The sequence below is a fragment of the Petaurus breviceps genome, unplaced genomic scaffold (genome assembly GCF_028583685.1).
Source record: "Petaurus breviceps papuanus isolate PSGF00001 unplaced genomic scaffold, PetGlider_PUasm1.0 91041, whole genome shotgun sequence".
NCBI classification, from domain to species: Eukaryota; Metazoa; Chordata; class Mammalia; order Diprotodontia; family Petauridae; genus Petaurus; species Petaurus breviceps.
In genome coordinates this window covers 1,097,192-1,120,906 of record NW_027187400.1, presented here as the reverse complement: position 1 = coordinate 1,120,906, position 23,715 = coordinate 1,097,192, and the positions used below count along the sequence as shown (strand labels likewise).

Here is a 23,715-nt window from a genome sequence, read left to right as displayed (position 1 = left end):
AAGCTAAACTTTTCTTTCCCGTTTCATAACACCAGTCAAAAGTAATAGAAAAGTAGCCTTCTCCCATCTCCCAACTCCCCAGAAAAAAAGAAAAAGGAAAAAGCACAGACTAGAAAAGCAGATGCTGCAATGAAACAAATGAAACGTACTACATTGAGAAATGGACATGTAAGATTATTAGGAAATTTTATATGCTCAGAGAATACTATTTAGGCAACCCCAGTTTTTATTAAGTGATAAGAGACCAAAATATTGTTATTCTGAGTGATTTCAGCTGAGTTTAGGTTACAGAGCCAGGGGTTTGAGACAGACCACATCAGATGGGCCTATGAAATGAAGGTCCACACTACACATCTAAACTAGGCTCAGATGATCACGATCAGATCCAAGATACAGCAGACACCCTATACCTACTTTAATAGGATATAGGCTCAAAATATAAGTAAAACAATCCTCATCTTGGTTTACCAGAAAGAATTTTGCTTCCTGTTCCCCACAAATCACTGAATGCCACCTAACAGTTCTTTTCTCAATTATAAGTGTCTGTGACCTTTCTTCAGAATGACATTGTGTATAAACACTCCTTCTTTGGGTCATTAAGTGTGTGTGTGTGTGTGTGTGTGTGTGTGTGTGTGTTCTGTAAAGCTTCAAATACTATAGAAATGCTAGTTGCTATTATTACCATTATATGGTCGATATATTCTCTTCCTCCCTCAGGTAATAAGAAAACTGTCTCCTGATTTTCCTTCAATCTATCCAAACACTCCTTAATCTCCTTTTGCCCCCTAAGTGAAGGATTCCAGCATGATTATCTATTTAATTTATTTTTTTGGGAGGGGGGAAGGCAAAGCAATTGGGGTTAAGTGATTTGCCCAAGGTCACACAGCTAGTAAGTGTCTCAAGTACCTAAGTTTGAATTTGAACTCAAGTCCTCCTGACTCCACAGCCAATGCTCTAATCACTGTGCCACTTAGCTGCCCCGCCCCCCTTGTGATTATCTAAAGCCCCCCTCTCTTATGCACTTTACCTGGAAAATCATTAACTTTGGTATAGGTTTATTCTTCTGATGATATTATATGGCTGCCTACTATCTCCAAACAATCAAAATTGCATGTGTGACACAAGGAGATGGAGAAACTCACGATGAGGACAATACACAGGCTACCTACATAAGTAGCAATGGCTAGAGCGCAAGAAATGGCTTCAAACATATCACCCAGGAAACGTGAACATGTACATGTGGAAAAGGAAGCTAGTTATGGGGCCTGGGTGCATCTGTGAATGCACACTGACATCTGGGAAGGAGGGACGGGATTGGAGAGAGAAGCAGAGGGCAGACCAAGTCAATGCTATTCTGATATGCATGAAAAGTGGGGAAATAGTCACCAATGTGCACTAAAAACAACCTGCAAGAGAATAGTTCATGCAGCATGTAAGAGTACACATTGATGGCTCTGACAGCATGCTAACTGATACGATTACAGGACTGAAGCATCAGGAGACAAGGACCTGGCTCACAATCACCCACCTCACAATTTCTGTAGCATCTTCACTACCTGGTGGCTATTTCCATTTTGATGTCTTTTCAGGACCTCAAACAGCTCCTCATTTGCCTCCTCTCCACGTACCTACTCTGGGTGTCAGAACTAGCATCCTCCCAGTCACCAAATCTCCAAACATCAGAGTGAATTTCTTCCCTGCCAAGTCTTTTGGTTCTACCTCTACATATTTCTCAAATCTAATCTTCCTTTCTACTCCCATTTCTCTAACCCCAGGTTCAAGCCTTTATATTTATAGTTTATCTCAAGGATTAATGTAACATCCACCTAATTAGTTTCCTCATCTACACTTCATACCACTTCCCTGATCATCTTCCTAATGCCCAGGCATGGCCACATGATCTTGTTTTTATTTCATATATGTATATATGTAGAGATAAATAAATGACATATGTACATGTCGTGTAATATATGCCTCACAATTCTATACTCCAATCAAACTAAATTAGTAGTTTTTATTTTAACTCTTTCTGTCCTTTCTTACCTATATTGGTCTGAGCCAGAAGGCTTAGAAAACAAACCTTCTTCAATCTCTGCATGTAAAAAAACCTAACTGTTCTTTCAAGACTCTTCAGGTGTTAACTTCTTAAAGTAAATGTTTCTTGAGCATGCCAATTTGAGTGATTTCTCCCTCAAATTTTTTTTGTTTATTTTCTTACATTATTTTGTTGTCCCTCACTTTTGCTTGGATGATATCTGAGGTTTTAATCAAACTAACAACAAACACTTATTAAACACTTACCATGTGTCAGGCACTGTGCTAAGTACTAGTTCATCCTTTTTAGTTGTATGCCACCATTGGAAAATAAATTCTGTGACAGCAAGGACTGTTACACATTTCCTTTCTTCATCCCCAGAGCCTTACACATAATATGTGCTTAATCAAGTCTGTTGACTCAAACTGCATATAGTTATTGCTTCGCTGAGATGATCTAACCCAGAAAGGTTGGATTATGATGCATACAGCACTAATCGTTAAGCTCTCTGAAAAGAAAATTTCAGGACCTGTTATGTTTAGCTATTTACTCTCAATTCAAACAAGGAAATAAAGTAAGAAGATACTACTGCATTAATACAAATGAAGAAAACATCAGAAAGTAATTTTTAAATAGTCATAAAAATTTATGTGACAAAATATGGTAAATCAACTGTGTCTAAAGACAGCTGGTCAGATGAACATGATTCACCAAGATGGATCTATGAAGGTAAAGTTCAATTCTGAGATTCTTACTGACTCAAAGTATGGCTGCAAAAGTGACTTATAAACTACCTTAAGATTCCAAATGGAAAAAATGCCCTAAGAAGGCAAGAATCCAAGAAGTGATGACGTCATGCTGGTCAGTCCAAGAAAAACTGAAAGTGAAGACTCCTCTCTTCTGAGAGGCAGCTAACGTGAGAATCTTCTAAACTTAAATTATTGCGACACTGTCCTAAAAATTGGATGAGGTTGCAAGAACAGTGAGATGGTCTCAATCAAACATAATTCTGATTCAGGAACTAGATCTTAGGTAGTCATAAAAATGGCCGCTGGGATGACCTGAACCCTGATCCAAGAACCCAAACATTACTGTGGAAATCAAAGCACCAGAATGAGACAGCAAGTCAGGTGAACATCCAACTCCTACTCCACATGAAGCAGTTGGAAGAATACCAATGAGAATATGAAGGAAACTAAAGTAGTTTAAAATAGCTATCTCTGTCAAGGAGATTAGAAAAATGAATTTGCTACTAGTCACTGGATTGAGAGAGCAGGTGTTGGGGTCACCAGAAGCCTGGTTGATTGATGTTTGCCTGCAAGACGACTGACTTGCTAATTAATAAACCTAATCCCAACTTAATCAGATTCTGGATTCTCAAAGGTCCCCAGTAGAACTAAAATCTAGTGTCATGGAACTATGCTTGCATAGAATACTACCACCTGACTGATCATTTTAAACACTAAAATGTTTACTTCCTAAAGCACAAACTAGAAGGATTTTTAACACAAAGGATGGCCCTGAACTCTAAAACACAAGAGATGAAATTTGCTGTATGAAGGTAACTAATTGCCCTGAATCTGAATGGAATCCAGGTAGCCTCAACTTCACAAGAATATCAACACCACTAAGACAGAAATGGGGTACAAAAAGGACCTTCCTGGAGTGATGATGTATAATTAAAGCCTGACAGATTTACAGGGAACACAAAGTATATTCAGTGAGTTGAGGGGAAGAGTATCCTCTCATTCTAATCCTAAGCTCCTTTTCTGAAAAAAAATGTATTTTGCTTTCTAGCTGACATCATGAAGGCCACTAAAGCCAGAAAACATAACTTTGCATGGCCTCTTCCATGGAGTTTTCATAAGCTTATCATTAACTGGCAAATACCTAAGAAACACAGATTACCCTTGAAAAGCTAGCAGCTTCCAATTCCATTTAAAACAAAAATTTTTTAAAGTTTTAAAAAGTCAACAATTTTAGTTACTATATGAATAAAGCCATTTTAAATTTAATGCATAAAATACAATTTTACAAACAGGAATAGGGAATGTATTTCAATAAGTCTGAACTGAGAAAATGGTTATAGATCAGTCGCAACAAAAAAAAGTAGTTTACTCCATTATTTGTTAAGCTCTGATAATTAGGTATTAAACAAATAATTAAAATACAAAATAAACATGCTAAAGAAGAAGGGTACAAAGATGGCTATGGTAACATTAGAAGTGAGTCTTAAAGGATAAAGGACAAAGTAGACAGACAAAGAAACAGAAGATAGTCCAAGTGTTAAAAATGGTATGAGCAAAAAAAGGGTGACTGGACACAACTGGAATAATGGATAGTATAATCTGACTGAAGCATAGAGTGCATGAAAGGAGTTGATATTGCACTGTAGAGGGGATTTTCAATTAGAAGGTAAAAGGTGAAACCTTGCCACACACAGTTTTAACTTGCATTTCTCTTACTTCTTAGGATCTGGAATAGATTTCCAAATTGTTCATGGTTTGTATTTATTCTTCTGAAAATTGTTTATTCCTCTCCTTGAATCATTTATTTACTGGGAAATGGCTCTTGGCCTTAAATGTTTCAATTAATATTACAAATTTGTGTATTTATGTACATGTATGCTTATGTAAATAGACACATATATAACTGTGTTTCTAAGATATTTAATTAAAAAATTTTCCACCAATCAACAAGGAAGTCAATGAGAGAAAAGACACCATATACATAAGAATTCATATGGACTAATACAAACCAAAGTAAGCAGAATCAGGAAAGTGATATGAAATAACTGTAATAAATAAACACAAAGAAAAAAAATGTGTAATTATAAAGACCAAGTCTATTAATGGATAAAAGATAAGGAAATGTACCTCCCTCCTGTGGGGGCAGGGGGGAGGGGTTTAGGGGGGAAGGTGAGAGAAGAAATTAGGTGGGACCAGGAATATTGTATATTTTATTAGACATGGTCAATGTACCAAGCACTGTCACATAACATTTTTTTTTCTGTTATAAAGGAAGCATCATTGGAAGGAAAGGGGGTATGCTGATAAATAACTGTGATAGGAACAATTTGTTAATCTAACTCTTAAAAATATATCTTGAGGCTATTCCAATGTAGAAAAAGTGGCTGAGGTATGAAGTCTGCCAATCAAAGTACTCAATTTAATAATAATACAAGTAAGAGGTAATGGGGACAGGATTAGGGTAGTAATAATGAAATGAAATTGAAATAAAAGCAAAAATCCTTAATTAGTAGATTTTCAACACTGTACAAGGTGTTAAAGGAGATACAAAGACATAAAAAAAATAGACCTTGTATAGCATCCAACCAGGGACAGTGCAAAGATACAGTCATTAACATCTGGTGACTAATAGGATGTGGGAAGTGGAATAGAAGGGAGGCAAAGTATAAATCTGTGGTCTCAAGAATAGGTAATTAATTAGGTACTGATAGTATCATAATGAATACCTGAATTTTCCTATTTTTTCTACATTTCCTTCTCTTATCATTCTGTCATGTACCCAAAACCTCCCACAAAAAAAAAAAAAAATTGGGGCAGCTAGGTGGCACAGTGAATAGAGCACCGGCTCAGGAGTCAGGAGGACCTGAATTCAAATCCGAACTCAGACACTTAACTCACTTACTGGCTGTGTGACCTTGGGCAAGTCACTTAACCCCAATTGCCCTGCCTTCCCCCCTCCAAAAAGACCAAAAAAAAATTTTTAAAGGAAAAACAGTTTAAAAAATATACACAGGAAAACTTTTTTTCTCACAACTTCAATATTGCTACTAATGAAAATTTAAATTTCTATCACCACTAGATCTTTTATAGGATACTGAAGACAATTTTATTTTGTCATAGTTTGAATCTATAGCTACTGAGTCAAATCGTTGCTTCACCACTTGTGAGCAGGCCCATAATAGATAATCCTATTACTTCCATAGCCACTACAGTCACCATCCAACCCAAGAAGTTTTTGTGATAAAGAGTAGGAAAGGGACAGGGAGGGAGAAGAAGGGGAGAGGAAGAAAACAGGTTTTTCCATGGACTGTACAGAGAAAGGTTTTGCATCTGAGTGTAATTTAAAACCCCACAATGAGAATTTAATGATTCAAACTTCTTGATGTTGATCAACTTTTTTAAAAGCTCTGGGTAAGTAGAGACTTTTTTCTGGCTTAATCTGTATCAGAACTCTTTATTAACCAAGCATGCAGGTAATATGAAGACCACAACAATGGAACTAGGCAAAAGCCACCTACATTTTCAGCAATACTAGCAATGGTCACATTCCCCAAAGAGACCAAGGAGAGAAAAGAATGACCCACATGTACAAAAGCAGTCATAGCAGCATTTCTGTGGGGTCAATACCTAGAAAAAAAGGTTCATCAATCAGGGATTGGATTAATTAATGGTTATATGAATGAAATAGAATATTACTGTGTGAGAAATTAATATGAAAAATTCAAAGAAACTATAGAAGACATAAAATAAACAGATCCAGGAGAGAAAATTTACAGGAAGAACATAATGATATAAAGGAACATAACTCCAAAAGAATAAAAGACCAGTCAATACAGTGACCAATTGTGACTTGAAAAGACTGCTGATGAAATATATCTCCTGCCTCAGAACAGAAACGGTAGGCTGGATATACAGATGAGACAATTTCAGACATGACCGATGCATTGATTTGCTTTGCATGCTTATAGTAATTTCTTAAAGGAGAAGATTTATTATTCCCCTTCCATCTGCCCAATGGAAGTTAGTAGAAAGCAACAAATATGTAAAAAAAAAAAAGAAAGAAAGAAAGAAAAGAAAAAAGAAAAGAAAAGAAAAGAAAAGAGAAAAAGAAAAAGAAAAAAAGGAGGAACAATTAAACAAGGAAAGGCCTGTAAAGGAAAAAGTTCAGAAGAGTACACAAACAGGGAAATTCTTCTTCTATCTCTTTAGATTTGATATGTACTTGATTATTAAACAAATTCTATATATAAAAGGAATTCATTCTATATACTCTTTTCTAGTTCTTTGAAGATCACAAGAAAAAATAAAATGAAACAATTTTTAAAAAATGAAGACAGTAGACCCGAATGATTAAAAGCATTTGATAACAACCCAGGAAACTGAGACAAACTTACAGCAAAGAAATAAACAGGAACTAAAGCCAAGTAAAAAAAGAGAAATGTTTCTATAATCTGAATATATAGCTAAGTGAAGGTAAAAGGTGGAAAGAAGGAAAAAGATATCCTTTTAAAATATTTTAAACAATAAATTGGACATTCTTTAGATCTAAGATTTCTTGGGCAACATGAACATATCTACATAAAGAAATGTGACTTTATTTCCTCTGGAGGGATAGGGTTGAAAAGAAGTCTGCTTGGAAAGAGATTCAGACTGCTATTAGATTAGCAACAGTGTTTCGGGATTTCATTCCTGTGTTCTCAGATACAGCATAAGATTGTTAAGAGTATTCACTTTTACCCTAAGCTATGTATCAAATGACCTTGTGGAATGCCCTTTCTACAAACACAAGTTATGATCTCTCTGTAACTCAGTAGCCAAATCTCAAGGGTTGTTATGGCTAAAACATTCATGATCCTGCCACCAACCAAGAATCAATTCTATCACTTAGTCCATACACAAAGACCAACCAAGAGCTGGTCCTTTGCTCTGCTAATAGTTAAAAAAATGTGTATAACAAATGACCCACCCAGGGTCAACTGTGATTATATGAGAGGAAATGTGGTACCGTAAGAATCCATGAAGATGAGAAATTCAGAGAAAGAGAAAACAAAGTGATGAAAGTAGTAGAACCACCATAGTAACTATAAAAAAATTTTTTAAAACACACTAAATGATAGCTGACCTAAGTGAAATACGATAACCCTGCTTCAAATCAGAAGAAAGATTAATAATAAACACATTCTCTTCTCAATAGAGAGGTGGGAAAGTACAGTAACAAAACACTGTTTGCCTTAATTCTCTTTTCTCCAAGGATGGGCTTCAGGGAAGGGAATGGCATACTGGAAAAGAAATGTGGAACAAAAAAACAGAACACACTAATGAAAACTAAATCAGGATCCCACAACCCAGAATGATCCACCAAAGAAAAGAGAGTGCCAATGGTACTCAGAAAATTTTGTGGACTACTACTCAGGGCATTCCTGAGATCCAAAGATCCAGAGTCTGTACTGTGTGGTATCTACTTGCCATGAGAGTTCATCTTATTCGGGGAGGACTGCTTTTTGTCAGCCTGGAGGAATCCTTGCCAAACCAAATATGGATCCACGAGAATACCTGGCAATTTCCTGGGAGAGTTGGTATCTCTCATCTCACCAAAGATGATGCTGTTCACATCCTCAAGGCTAGGACTACTGAAAGTAAATGAAGAGTGCCTGACTGAGCTCTCAGAGAATTCAAACAGCCAAAACAGATTTTCACTGTCAATAAATGGAGAATATAAATTTGCTTCTGAGTCCCTTCAAGCCTGGGAAGGACTTTAGCAGGCAAAAGTCAAAATATAAACCATAAAAGATGATTTTTTTCAGCATACTTATGACATGTGACTGAGTTGAAAAAAAATATTTCTAATACAAAATGAAATAACTGTCAGTCTTCAAAAACCCAGCTGCCATCCTAAACAACAGATGGCAAAGGAAAACTTGGAAGACATTTGGGGGAAGTCTTCCACCAAACTCTGGCAGTTAGGGTTTCTCTGGGTGATCCTTTCATATTTTGAAAAAAGATGCTCCTCCATGCATGAGCCCATGTTCCCAAGCTTAGACAACATAAGGATTCAAAGGACAGTTTCTGAATAAACACACAAGACTTTACTTTCATTAGGAAGGTACACAGGTGAAACAATACAAGAAAATTCAAATACATCTTGGTTTAAACCTGGTTTAAGGGTTCTACAAGCCACTTCCTGGTGACATCATCAGGTCCCCTATTCTTTCAGTTGTCTCCTAGACTTCTTTAGTCATAGCCAGTAAAACAGTCACAAGGAACATAAGGCAACTGAGAATTTTAAAAGTGCTGTTTTAAAAATACAAGAACCTAACCAACATGTGACAGAAACTGGATTTTCCTTGGGTATTTGTAACAAGGTAATGAAACAATAAAATCAATTTTGAACATAAAAAGAAAATTCCCAGTTAGTTCACACGATGGTTTATTATAACATTTTGAAAGGTCAACTTATGTAATCTTAGTCATTCATTTGATTCTTTTTTCCTCTTCATTCTTCTGCCTCTTACAATTTCATAGCAATCCAGTCACACGTCTCTTTGGATGAATGGCTCATATCCAGGACGTGGAAATCCACCTCACATAAATTTATGACAAGAACCTTAACATTTGTTAAAGTTAAGCCCAAATGACCCAGTTCCGATCTGAACTTGCTCCTTACTAACTCTGATTTTTATGCTTTAAAAAAAAAAAAGAAAGGAGCAGCTAGGTGGCGCAGTGAGTAAAGCGCCAGCCCCAGAGTCAGGAGGACCCGAGTTCGGTTCCAGCCTCAGACCCAACACCCACACACAAAAACTAGCCGTGGAACCTCGGGCAAGTTACTTAACCCCAATTGCCCTTCAAAAGGCAAAAAAGAAAAGGAAAAAAAGAAAAAAGGTAACCTGGGCCTAAACTGTTTTTAGGGTGATAGATGGCAGTGGTGGCTTCTTTAGGGATGGACATGAGGAAAGTAAACTTTAGCTACGCTAGAGGAAAGATAAACTGGGTTCTGAAAACTAGAATGAAATAGTGATGTTCAAGGTTGAGCTCCTGACAAAAAATGAAGCTTGGGGAACAGAAAGAATGTAATGGGGTAGAGCTGAGAGGATGACCTAAGGAGGAACTACATCAATAAGCACAGGGAAAATCAAAGGATGAGGAGAATAAGAGAAAAAATTAAAAAGAAAAAAAATGGAGGCGGTGGGAGGTACTGGAGAGGACAAGCCCAGAGGTCAGGAAGACTGGAGCTCAAGTCCCATCTCTGACACAGCTTGGTTGTTGGAACCTGAAGTCCCTTCACTTCTTAATGGCCCCAGGTAACTGTCTAGTATGTGGCATAACAGCTGATTTGTATTGGTGGAAAACATCTCCTCACCTAGAAGTAGAGATGAAGGGGAGAGGTGTAAGAAGGGAGGGGGGGAAGGGAGGAAAGGGGGAGAGAAAAAGAGAAAGAAAGAAAATGAAGGGAGAAAGGGAGGAAAGAAGGAAGGAAATGGAACTTCACTTTTCCTATGGAAGAAATAAGAAAGAATTTGAATTAAGAAAAGGCAACTCAGGTTGATTCAAATACAGCCATAAAAGCCAAGTGCAGGTCTCAACAGTGCACCGCTTTGGTACATTGAAGAACGAACATGGCTCAAGTCATTTGAAGGACAAAGGAGTCAGAAAATATGTTCCCAGAAAGACCTGGGGTACGAGAATCTCCCATGTTCAACTTACACACTGATTCCCGCTCTGGGACATGGTGGAAAACAAACCAGACTCTTGAATTGATGAAATATACTTCATTTAATTCTCTGCATCAGCCTTTAAAGCCAGCCAGTCAAAATTTTATCTATGTGATAATTTTATCTGTAGCACCAATTATGACATGTCTTTCACAAAGAGAAAAGATGTTCTAAACAGGATCCCAGTTACCTTAAACCAGACTTGTTTCTCTTGTGCTAATCAGTTTTAATTTAGTAAGACTCTGTTATAAATATGCTTGAACTACATGAAGTTTCTATGGAAGCAAAACATAATCTCTGCCCTAGACAATTAATATATACCATATAAACATTAGACAGAGAAGCACAACAACAAATGGAAGTACCAGGTAGGCAATGAAGATGAAAAGTTAGAAGAGGAAGTTTCCCTAGAGTGACTAGTACCAGATCTTTTAGAACGATGTCAAAGGAGAAAGGAAGCCCTTGAGCAGACGTGGGAAAAGGATAAGAATACTGACTAGGTCAGGAACAGGTGCAACAAATGTTCTATGAAAGGAAACTCATTCTCCATGGCCCTGAAGCAGCCATCGATGGAAGCAAGAATGGCGAGAACAAATCAATCTGGCCTCAACCCAGCACAATGGAGAACAAGAGATCATGCTCTCAAAATGAAATGGAACAAATATAAAAGGCAAGGGGTGGGAAAAAGAATACCAAAGAGTACAAGCTGGGGTTTGTTTGTTTGTTTTCAATGTAAGACCTCAAAGTTATTTGCATGTTTGACAGCTAGCTCAGAGAAAAGCATCTGAAGGTGCTAAAGGAAGATGATCTTGAATAGACTAGAAAAAGAACTGATGAAAGCAATGACGCTGGAAAGAAGGGTTTTCAGCTATTGAGGTAAGTTCACAGAGGTCAGGATCTAAAACAGAATCATGAGAATAAAGAAAAACCTTTACTGAACCTGTAAAAGACCAGGGTTCTTAACCTTTTTTTTATCATGAGCCCCTTTGGAAGTCTGGTGAAGTCTATGGACCCTCTATTCTCAGAATCATGTTTTAAATAATTGAAAGAAATGTTCAGTTTCAGTTAGAGACTAGTGAAAATAAAGATGCCATTATTTCCGATCAAATCCACAGAACCCCTGAATACTATCCAGAGATCCTGGACTAAGAAACCTTGTCAAAGAGAAAAAACTAAGACTGAGCAGGGCTTTATGACAATAGAAGTGGCATAGGTAAGGGAAAGAGTCAAAAGCAATCAAGCGCACACACACAGTCAAGAATGTGCCTAATGGGATGGCAATATTTTAGTTTCTTGGGTTTGAAAAACAAAAAATCTTCCTGAAAGGTTCTTGGACTGACAGTTCTCTACTGAAGGCCCATTTCTAATTTTTTAATGGAAAACAATGTGGTCTGGGATTACAGGAAGGAATTGAGAAGTGGGTTCTGGTTCTGGTTCTGACTGAACTGTTGGCTATTATGACCCAAAGAAATAATTTTGACTTTTAAAAAAGGGTATGTCGCCTAATGTGGTTTAAGAACAATATGTGTTCTCTAAGTATCACACTATCATCATTACGTACAGTACAGGTAACTAAAACAAGCACATTTTGTTTGTGAGAGAGAGAGAGAGAGAGAGAGAGAGAGAGAGAGAGAGAGGCATAAGAGCAAGGTTCTAAAAAACCAACTTACAAATCCTCCTTTTCTTAAACAGGAATCACCAGGGGATGAACTCAATACATATTCCACCATGCTAACTCCTAGTCCTCCACTCTCCGACCGTGGGGACAATACAGAATTGACCTCACTGTTCACATGGAAACTCTGACCAGGTCTTCTCTGCACCATGATGGGCTGGGAAACTGAATGATCTACAAAAAAGGATACACAAACATAATAGAGTACAACTTGGAAGTTCCAAAAAATTAAGTGCGATGTCTAGTGCACAAGCCGATGACTGACTTGGAATCCAGATGGTCAATTTAGCCAAATGCCACCTCCCTCCCTCTCTGTCTGTCCCTTGAGACGGTTTTCTACATAAAGTGAGGATATCATGATACCTTACTCATTCACCATCAATAATGAATTTTTTCAGATCAATTTATCTTAGAAAGTGGGAAAATGTGCTTAATTTAAAGGGAAAAGCTAAGTTTTCAAAATAAAATGGAAAATTAAAAGATAATCATTCCAGCAGCTTCCAAACCAAGCACAATTTAAACTTTCTAATGCCTAAATTTGGTCAGTGAGCATTTGTTGTCAGAACAGGCTATAACAATTTCAGTTCTGCATGCACTACAGGGGTTTTCTATACATCCTCTGACTATCAGGCTAGGATCTTTTTGTTGTTTTCGCTACATCTGCTTTAAAAATCCCCAGCCTACATGTGTCATTCAGCTACTTTTGCCCATTGTCAAAGTGCTCAGAGGTCCATTATGAATGGTACACAATGAGGCATTGAGTAAAAAAAATAAAACCCTGCCTTTGTACACAGGTCTTTTCCCACTTATTTACAAATTTGAACCTATATAACAAAAAAGCAGAATGTTCCTAAACTTAAACTGTCTCTTACAATGTGTTAGGCTAAATTAAGTCATCAAATATGGTAATGGTAGACCTGTCAAAGGACTGAAGGTGATATCCTCTAGAACAGGAACCAAGTCATCCTGATGACCTAATGTTGATAATTTAGCAAAACCTTGTCTATATTTGGAAAGCACATCCTATCAACTCAGAGATAAAAAAAAGTAAAGACTTTTCACTATTGGGACATGTGCTTATTCTAAATTGATGTAATACAACCAAAACTGTTGCCCAATAAGGCTTTATTTCATTCTGGCTAAAAAGAATAATAAAAAAAATTTTTTCAAGTGAATTTGTGTTGTGTGTTTTTAATAATTTGCATTCTACTAGGCCCTTAATGGTAATAAAATCAAAGGAAGAGAGGTAAATTTGACACGCTCATGACACATGTAAAATCCATGACTTGCCAAATGCTGAGAAAGGGAGCCCTAAAACAGGCATAAATCACAGTGCAGGTGCTCGGTCTAGATTACCTGATGTTCCCCAGGCACTGTCCCGCCATTGATCACCCAGGAATATTCCTTTTGGTCCATCTTTGCTGGAATCATCTGTTTCCCAAAACTTTTTACCTGGCAAGAGCTGCTGCAAATTAAAAATAATAAAGGCTTTGAACGAATTCAGAAAGGTTAAAAAAATATACAGTAGTCAACACTTTCATTAGACAAAAGTACTGAAGAGGCCCTGAAGAGTACAACCTACATTCAGAGTGCTATTGTGGGTATGTAAGGGGGAAAACACAGAATGACTAAGACCAAAGGGAAGGGAAAACACATACACACACACCATCGGAACAAGGGGCTTCATTCCGTTTCACTAATGTCCATATGAGTAATAAAGGACTGATTTGCTACTAAAACAACTGTACAGGTAGAAATAATTACTGAAAGACTCTTAAAACCCTGACAACTGATCACCATAGGAAGGAAGTTAATCAAACTATGACATTAATGCAGTCGCAAGAGGAAAGTTTCCCTCTTTTGCTCATGAGAATGGGAGATCTAAAACAAATTTCCACACAGCAAACTAAGACCAGAGCATTCATAATTGCAAGATACTTAGATATACAACTAAACCAAATATTTCCATTACTCAAATGTAAATGTGAGTAATCAATGTGGGTAGCCCCTCCAAGGATGCAAATCACAATCCATCAAGGTCTGCTTCCCCAGCCCTTCATATTCTTCACCTTCCATAAATGAGCCATAATGTTTCTACCCAAAATAATGGAAGCTTTCTTCCAGTTCTTCCCAAAATATCAATGGAACTGCTAAGGTTCATTCACTCTTGCTTTACAAAAGATTCTATAAATCTATTAAGGCATCACACACCTAGAAGAGAACAGGAAGCTACATAAGAGAGGAGCAGGGGAGAACTGAAAACAGTTGCTGTATCTGTCCTAGGACCCCAGATGGTTCAGCCAAAAGTAGTCCTGAGGACATTCGTGTTTAGTATTTAAATTTGTAAGACTTTTATGATACATTTCTTTGATGACATTTTTATGGGATGAATATTACCTTTCTAACTTGGTAAAAAATAAAATCTATTTATCTTCAGTATTATTACTTTCATATAAAGCTGTTCCCATTAGAGAATTAGGGCATCAGTTTATTTTATTTTTCATAGAAAAAAATTACACCTTAGCCAAATAGTGCAATATGCAAATTTACACCATTACAAATCAAAAATACAAACACCTTTAAAGCCACAAGACAACACTGAGACATTGATAACTTAACAGGAAAATAAAATTATACTGACTAATCCTCTAAGTCTTCATCCCTGGTCTAGTAAAATCCCACACCTTCAAAATTAATACTTTTCCTCCAACTGCTACTCAAAAATACAAAGCTCAACCATTGCTTTTTGATCATGAAAAAGTTAACACCTGGAATGTGATATTTCATTTAGAGTATATGCTAGATTCTAAAACACCAAAAAGTGAAAGGGGTCTCCTAACAGTCCCCCCATCCCACAACCAGCAGCAAAAGCTTAATTTCCTGTTCTGTAACTCATTACAAAAGGCTGGAAGCAGAGTCGCTCACTGATTTTAGATTCACTGTTATTGCTGTCCACCCCTCTGAGGCCCAAGTGAGATATAAACACACTGTAGACGTTTTTCTAGATTCTTCATGTAATTTTCAAGAAGAGAAAAATAAACCGACTAAACACTGACAGAGACATACATTGTACATCTGCATGCATGCAGACACGAGGTCACTCAGGTACAGACTTATACTGGAGCCAAAAGTTTCTCATACATTTTACATGTGATGATTTTTATCAACTTTGATCCAATTCTAATCAATAAGTTTGGAGGCAGACCCTGACTCTGCTTAACAAAATGATGAGATTTCTCTGTCACATATGACTCATGGAGAGTGTTTTTTTCATGGAGGAAGATGGGAGTAGAAGAGAAGTGGCAGCTGGAGGAGAGGGGCCTGGTAACCAACCCACCCAAGCAGCCAGGGCCTTTCAGATGCAAAGATGAACTGAACTAGGGAAAAGCCAAGCTGAAGGGATCTTCCAGACAGGACCAGATCAGCGTGATTTATAGCTAGAAAGATTCTTACAAAGCAAATCTAGTTCCCTCATGTTAAAGATGAACAAAGTGAAGCCTGGGTGGGGATGACTGACTTTAACCAAGGTCACACAGACCTCGTAAGTAGCAAAACCCCGGACTACTTTAGGTCCTCTTGCGTGTACCTGCAATTCCTCTCAGAAGTTTATAAACAATTTTCTTTTTCAATCGATCTTACCCTTTCATACTAATATGTAGATATTTTCCCCACATAAACTCCCATAAAAACCTACTTCAACTCTTTATTTAAGCGTAAGAATGAGGATCCTCCCTTCTTAGTTAAATGATGTTGTTCATGGTGAAAAGGGAAGGACAGCTCCAAGGAAATTCTTTGCATTGATCCTTTTTCTTGGTTGATGTCACAGAAATTGGTAGACTTTGTTCTATCAACAACTCACAACTTTAAAAAGAAAAAAAACCTAACTTGCAGGTCCAATTTACCCATCATTGGTCAAACTGCTGAATCAAGGCAGGCTCCATTGGCTAGATTCAGCAGCCTTTCATCTTCAAGCATGCCAACCGTGTTGCTGGTTGAGTAAAAAGCAAAACCCCATATGATCAACAACCAATTCTGCTGCCAACAAAAACACTCAACTAGAAAACATTTCACTTCAATCCACTGAAAGTTTATACGAGTCCAAAATTCTAGTTCCTTTCTTACTTTTTCTCCTGCTACAAGCAATCAATCAAAAAGCAACTCAGGCAGACACTGAGAATACAAAGGCAAAAATGGCAATCCTTGCCCTGTAACACATGCACATAGAAGCATAGACCAAAAAAACACAAGGTCACAGAGGTAGGTGGAAGAGTAATCTGGTGAGCCCTAAGGCCTAACTGGAGTATCATTCCCTAAGCAGGAGTGATACCTGAGCTGAGTTTTGAAGGGAACAAGTAATTTTGAGGCCCAAGTGAGATATAAATACATTCCAGACATAGAGAAAGGACTGGGCAAAAAGGAAACAGAAGACGAACAGCAAGGCCAATTTGGCTATCCCATAGGGATTACTGTGATAAAGCAGGAAAGATTGTGTGCAGTCAGTATGTGGATGAACTGGGCTCTCCAAACACAAGACCATCACAGAACAACCAAATGACAGGAGATTTCACAAATCTAAATGCTAAAAATGAATTTCCCAAAGGCAACTTTTTGGCCAACTTAACAGGAATGACCCTGGGATAATAGTCAAACGTGCCAAGTTTGTTTTCAATTCTCTTCTATCACTCTGTCTAGGAGAACTCCTTGTTCCCCTGAAGGGCCTAGTGCCCTAAGAGCTTTCCAGAGTCTCTGGAAGCAAAGTCTACAAGACCCGATCAGACAACACCCATGGCCCAAATATTTACTTCATCAAAAACATTTTTCTTCCTCTATGGAGGACAGGATAAACCAGGGGTGTCAAACTAACACTTATTACTGCAATAATAGCAAATAAAAACACTATGAGGTCTAGCACAGTGCCTGATACAAAGTAGGTAGTTAATACTTGTTGACTGATTATCACTGTCACATCAAGTATTTGCACTTTAACTTTTGAGCCTTTTGGAAAAAATGATCATGAAAACAATGAGCATTTGAGTGCAAGAGACAAGTTCAGATATAGGAAATACATGGACGTGGAAAGGCCTTTTCAGTGCCACTCAAAGCCCTGACAACAACAGCAGCATTCAAGTATCACTGGAAGGTTTCCAAAGCAGCTTTACATCTGACTGATTCTCACAACAGCCTTGGGAGGCAGGCGTTCTCATTATACCCACTCTATTAAATGATGAGGAACCTGAGACCCAAGTTAAGGATCTTGCCCAGCATCACAGAGTTAAGAGGTATCCGAGGTGGGTTTTGACCACTGGTCTTTCTGACTCCAGGTCCAGAATCTCTCCACTGTACCACCTATCTGCCTCCATAAATAAATGACTACTGAAAGGACAAGGCCAACTCTGGTCACAAACAATAGATTTTCAATATAATTATGAAGGTCATCACATCATTTAATAGAAAAAAATACTGGATTTCAGGAGTCAGAGGACCTGGGAGAGTATTTGATAAATTCCTGTTCAGTCATTTCCATCACTCTTCATGACCCCATTTGGGGTTTTCTTGGCAGAGAAACTGGAGTAGTTTGCCAAATCCTTCTCCAATTCATTCGACAGATGAGGAATGGAAGCAAACAGGGGTAAGTGACTTGCCCAGGGTCACCAGTTAGTAAATGTCTGAGGCTGGATTTAAACTCAGGAAGCTAAGTCTTCCTGACTTCAGGTCTGGCACCCTATCCACTGAGCTACCTAAGCTGCCTTTAGATAAGCTACTTCATCTCTATTTGCCTCAGTTTCTTCATCTGTAAAATGAAAGGGGTGAATTAAATGATCTCTAAGGCTCCTAAGAGTTCCCCTGGGATACTAGAAATCCTCTCCCATACAGGAATCATGGGAACAATGATATGCTAATAAGGATCATATATAAACAGCAACTTCAAAGAAGAAAAAGGCTCATGAGGGAGATTTGGAGAAAAAGATGAAGAATACAGATAATGGAAGTAAAAGAAGCTAGAAGAAAATCTTAAAAGACATAACAATCACTATATTTCACTGTAGGAAAACTAGCACAGAAAGGTGGCCATGGACACAGAATATACTCATGCCGAGTGACATGGGAAGGGAAAAAAGGAGAAAAACAATCAAGGAAAACAGCAGAAATCTCCTATGGACTGGAAGTCTTTCTAGCACAGCCACTTCCAACACCAGAGTACTATTTTTTTTCTTTCCCCAAAGTATGTCTCGACACTTCTCATTTACATTAATTTCCTAAAACCTGGGATTCCAACTCAACAGATAAATGTATTTTATTATAATCAAACCAGTCCTTTAGGAATCTGCTTTCTAGGAATACTTCTCCTGCCATTTCTAAGATGTGGCTGCCAAGTGTTATTAGAGATGTTCCTGAACTTGGAAAAAAGGAGTTACATGGCGTCCCACTTCCCGCTCTTTTTCTTTATGTTGGACAGCCTTTCTACATTAAAATATGGTCAATCTAAAGTGAAAGCATGACTTATTTTCCTTCAAAACAAAAGAGGCTCCTAAGCACTGGCACAGGGACATTTTCCACTGTCGGCTAGCTGCTATAGAATGAGATGACGTCAAAGTGCTTTGGGCAGACTCTACTATGGAGGTTTATGAAGTGCTTCAGATCCATCATCACATGTGAGCCTCGAAGCCTTGCCACAACCAAATCATCCTGATTCAGGTCTATTACACAAAGGAAAAATGATACAATAGAAAGAGAACTACATTTAAAAGTCCAGGGGGGCTCACAAAGAGAGCATAGAAAGAAGGAACAATACATACCAAAATATTTAGAGCAGTTCTTTTTGTGATAGCAAAAAGGGGAGTGCCCAACATTTGAGAAATGGCTGAACAAGTTGTGGTATATACATGGGATGGTAGACTAGTGCATAAAATAACGCAGAAAGAAACAGCGAAGATGTTCACTGAAAAAACTAAATTAAATTTTCTAAAATAATAAAGTCAAAGAGTTTGGGTTCAAGTGCTGATGCTTCAAGGTTTCTCATTTGCAAAACAAGAGTACTGGACCAGATGACCCCCTAATTTCCCTTAGCAGGCTAAATCTATGATCCAGTGATCATTTTATGTATAAGAAAACCAATTCTCAGGGAGATTAAATGACTTATAGTCATTTCCCAAGAAATAAATAAAGAATATAAACAGGCAAGTTTCAAAGGAGGAAATACAAGCTACCATCAAGCATATGTAAGAAACATGAAAATCATTAAGAAGAGAAATGAGAATAAAACAACTTTGAAGCTTCATCTCAACAGACACAGGTAAAGATAACAAAAAGGCACAAATTGTGAATATTGGAGAGGCTACCAAAAGACAGATATGCAGATGTATTCTGGCACTGCTGTTGATTGGTACAACTACTCTGAAAAGTAACTGGATGTTATGCTTTTAAAAATATGACTAAACCAAACAGATCCTTTAATCCAAAGATGTCACTATCAATGGGCATTTAATCAAAATAGGTCAGACATAGAAGGAAAGGTCCCATATATGTAAAAGGATGTATAGCAGTACTAATGTACAGAATAGCAAAGAAATGGAAAGAAAGCAAGCACCCAACAAATAGGAAATGGCTGAACAAATTGTGGTATGTGACTAGAGTGCTAAAAGGGAAAAGGAATATAACAAATTAACACAATTCTTTCCCTAAGTTTTTCAAAACTGAAGCAAAGTGAATAGAACCAAGAGGACAATTTATATAGTGACAACATTAACCTAAAGGAAAACCGCACTAAAAGAGTCTGATCAATACAGAGACTTTTTCTTCTCAAGACTGAAAATCAAGCATTGCTTCTTCCTCTTGGCATATTCAGTCTGGTCAATGTGCTGTTTTATTTGACACAAGGAAGAATTCTTATTTGGGGGAGAGGGAATAGTCACTGGAAAGTGATATTGGGATTTAAAAAAAGGAAAGTAGTATCAATAAGAGATTTTTGTAAAGGTGAAAAGAAGAGATGCAAAGACGCCCCTGGTCACACAGCTGCATTCACATTTAGGTGTCTTGTCACTCCGAGTCCTTCTCTCTCTCTCTCTACTATACCCACCCTATGTGAGCACAAAAATGAATTGGATACATATCTGGTAATTCATCAATTAGCTAAAAGAGTTGTTTATAATCACCCTTAGTTACATAGATTCTCACTTTCAGCACTGTCCAGTCTCTCAGTTGGTCTTCAGAAGAAGCTGAAGACCTGCTGGTTACTCAGCTCCAATTATCCCAATTCCTCAAACCTTTATTTATACCAAAGACTTGGAGCTTAGTTCGAGATTATGTCAAGGACTGAGCTTCCTTATATAACTACACAAATTTCATAATCAAAGTTTGCTTAGAAGTAAGGGCACAATACAACAATGGTGGTGACCAAAATAATCTGCCAATTAAAAAGCAGCCCATAAAACCAGATCATACTATAGTTTCTTAACTGATTGACATGATAGGAAACCATTTCTACCTCCACACTCAATCTCACATCCAACCTCTTATCTATACTCACACAACGATTACTTTGGTTCAAGTCTTCATCACCTCTAGATTATTCCAATAGCCTCCAGACCAGCCTAAAAATTGCTGCCAAAGTACTTTGCCTTAAGCACAGAACTGACTACTTCATTCCTCTACTTAACCAACTGTAGTGGCTTCCAATTGCATCTAGGATCAAATAACAACTCTTTCATTTGACTTTTAAAGCTCCTATACCCCCAGGCCCAACCTCTCCTCATAACCTCACTGGTCATTCCCATATCTCTCTCTCTCTTTCTCTGTCTCTCTGTCTGTCTGTCTCTCTCTCTCTCTCTCCTTCAAATCCTCTCTGGTGCTCAGTCTCCTGCCTTGGGGCCCATGTACTGACAATCTCACATACATGGAACTCCCATCCTCCTTATATCTCCTCTTCTCTAAGTCACAGCTCAAGCATGATCTACATGATCCAGTTCTTCCCAAGAGCCTCATCTGTTAGTGCTTTCTCTCCCAAATAATCTATATTTATCCTCTATATTCAGTATATACTTCTATAGGTACTTGTCTCTCCCAACAGAATGTAGTTTACATAGGGGTTTTTCCCTTCTTTGTTTGTACACCCAGTTCCTAGCACAGCTGCTACACTGGCTACTTAATACAGTAATTGCTTGCAGACTAAATCTGTCAACTCCCTTTCACTGCTGCTCCTAATTCTTCCCTCTGGAGCCAACTAGGCCAAGTCTAATCGCCATCTTCCATATCAAGGCCCTGCACAGACTTTAAGACAGCTACCAATCCCTAAGTCTTGCCTCAATCTTCCCTCACCAATCTTCTTCTCCAGGGTAAATGTCCTAAATTCCATTGACTAAGTCTCATATGACACAATCTCCAAGCCCATAATCATCCTGGTTGTCCTTCTTAGATGCTCTCCAGCTTACCAATGTCCATCTTAAAATAAGGCCCCTAGAACTGACCACAATGTTCCAGGCATGCTCTGATTAGGGCCCCTCACACCATGCCTGCCTTTCAATGCAGTTTAACAATGCATTAACTTCTATGGCTGCATTATCACATGGTAAAGGCAGACTGACTTTATGAGTCACTCAAACCTCCAGATGTTTTTCAGGTGAAAGGGCAAGCTAATGCCTTGTACTTACAAAGCTGATTTCTGAAGCCAAGTATAAGATCTTCCATTAATTCTCATTACGTTTCACCTTATTTGAATCAGTCCAAGACTCTAGTCTGTCAATTTCTTTTTTTTTTTTGATTCAGACATTGTCATCTAACAAGCTGGTTATTCCTCCCAATTATGCATCCTCTGAAAAGCTGATTCTAGTAATTCAAATCCAGTATTTCAAATTCAATCGAGTAATTCAAACACTTAATATGGGTAGCTGGTCCAATTACATAAAGAGTTAATGCAAAGGGCTATTATTTAATACTGCTGTACTTGAAATGGCTTGGGCATTTGAGAAAAAAATTTTCAAGGAGTTTCATGAATTTTCCCCCTGTAACTAAATAGTGCTCACTGAGAGAAATGAAGAAAATTCTGAATAGTATAGATGAATTCTCATTACCGGTGCCAAAAGCTGGCCACAAGGATCAAAAGTGTCATGGGGGGGGGGGGGGGGGAAGAGCCAAGATGGTGGCAAAGAAGCAGGAAAACTCCGTGAGCTCCCCCCATGACCACCTCAAAGACCTATAAAATATGACCATAAACAAATTTTAGAACTACAGAATGCACAAAGCGACAAAGAGAAACAAATCTCCCGCTAAAGGGTTCATCACACATGCTGGGAGCCAAGCCCAGCCCTGCCATTTTAGCCCCAGGGCAGCCCCAATCAGCCTCTACATAGGACTTGGGGAGAGTGGATCACCAGCAGCAGTGGCAGTTTCCAGAATAATAAACCCAAAAATGCAAAAGAAAAAGTGAGAGATCAGTGTAGAACTCTCTTGGAACTGGGAGGGGGAGGGAGGAGCAGGTCCAGACCCTGTCCCCAGAACTAGAAGTGGCGGAAGTGTGGCCGCCTCCACCTGGCTGCTTCAGAGCTTCTGGAATGAAGATCACAGGGGAGCCAAGCAACCATTCAGAGAGTAATAGCTCTTGCTTTAACCTGACTGGATCTGGATCACCATCTTGGGTGGTAGTCCTGAGGTGTGTGACCAGTGAGCCAGAATTTATAGGGGCTGCAGAGATGGCGCCCTCCTAATAGCTCCGGCACCTGCAAAAACCCTAGCAATTTGGGACAAAGCTTTCCCCTCTAGAAGCAGAGTTCTACTGTGGCAAAGAGCTCAAAAGTCAAGCAATTGAGTGGTGACATGAGCAAGCAAAGGAAGCAAAGCAAGTACAGCAATCCAATTTTAGATTCCTTTTTTGGAGACAAAAAGGATGAAAGCATGGAATGGGAGGAAGATAATCAAGTCAGAACTCCTGCACCAAAAGCTTCCAAGAAAAATACGAACTAGTTACAGGCCATGGAGGAGCTCAAGAAGGATTTTGAAAATCAAGTAAGAGAAGTAGAGGAAAAATTGAGAAGAGAAATGAGAATGATGCAAGAAAATCATGAAGAGAGTTAACAGCCTGACTGAAGAAAATAACACCTTAAAAAATAGATTAACTCAAATGGCAAAAGAGGCCCAAAAAGCTAATGAGGAGAAGAATGCCTTAAAAAGTTGAAGTTGCAGGGCGGCCAGGTAGCACAGCGAGTAAGAGCACCGGCTCCAGTGTTGAGAAGACCTGGAGATCGAATCCCGGGCTCAGACACTTAGCACCCACCCAGAAACACCTGGCCGTGTAACCTTAAGCAAGTTACTTAACCCCAATTTCTTAGGGGCGGCCAGGTGGCTCAGCGAGTAAGAGCACTGGCTCCAGTGTTGGGACGACCTGGAGATCAAATCCCGGGCTCAGACACTCAGCACCACACCCAGAAATAACTGGCCGTGTAACCTTGAGCAAGTTACTTAACCCCAATTGCTTAAATAAATGGATGAATGAATGAATGAATGAATGAATGAATGAATGAATGGATAAATAAATAAATAAATAAATGAATGAAT

The 23,715-nt window shown here is 38.3% G+C and overlaps 1 protein-coding gene across 20 annotated transcripts in view; it reads right to left on the bottom strand.

Moving 5' to 3' along the window:
* PUM1 (pumilio RNA binding family member 1) overlaps positions 1–23,715 on the bottom strand; it is a 175,783-nt gene that overhangs the window by 76,803 nt on the left and 75,265 nt on the right. For 12 of the 20 annotated variants that reach the window (XM_069079481.1, XM_069079488.1, XM_069079489.1 and 9 more), the window contains exons 4-5: positions 13,525–13,633; positions 12,164–12,342 (exon numbers count right to left, since the gene is read on the bottom strand). The exons of 7 other annotated variants lie outside the window; for them this stretch is intronic. In XM_069079481.1, the coding sequence (XP_068935582.1) occupies positions 12,164–12,342; positions 13,525–13,633 (288 nt within the window). The remainder of the gene's footprint in view (positions 1–12,163; positions 12,343–13,524; positions 13,634–23,715) is intronic. One more of the 20 variants, XM_069079480.1, reaches the window with a different exon arrangement.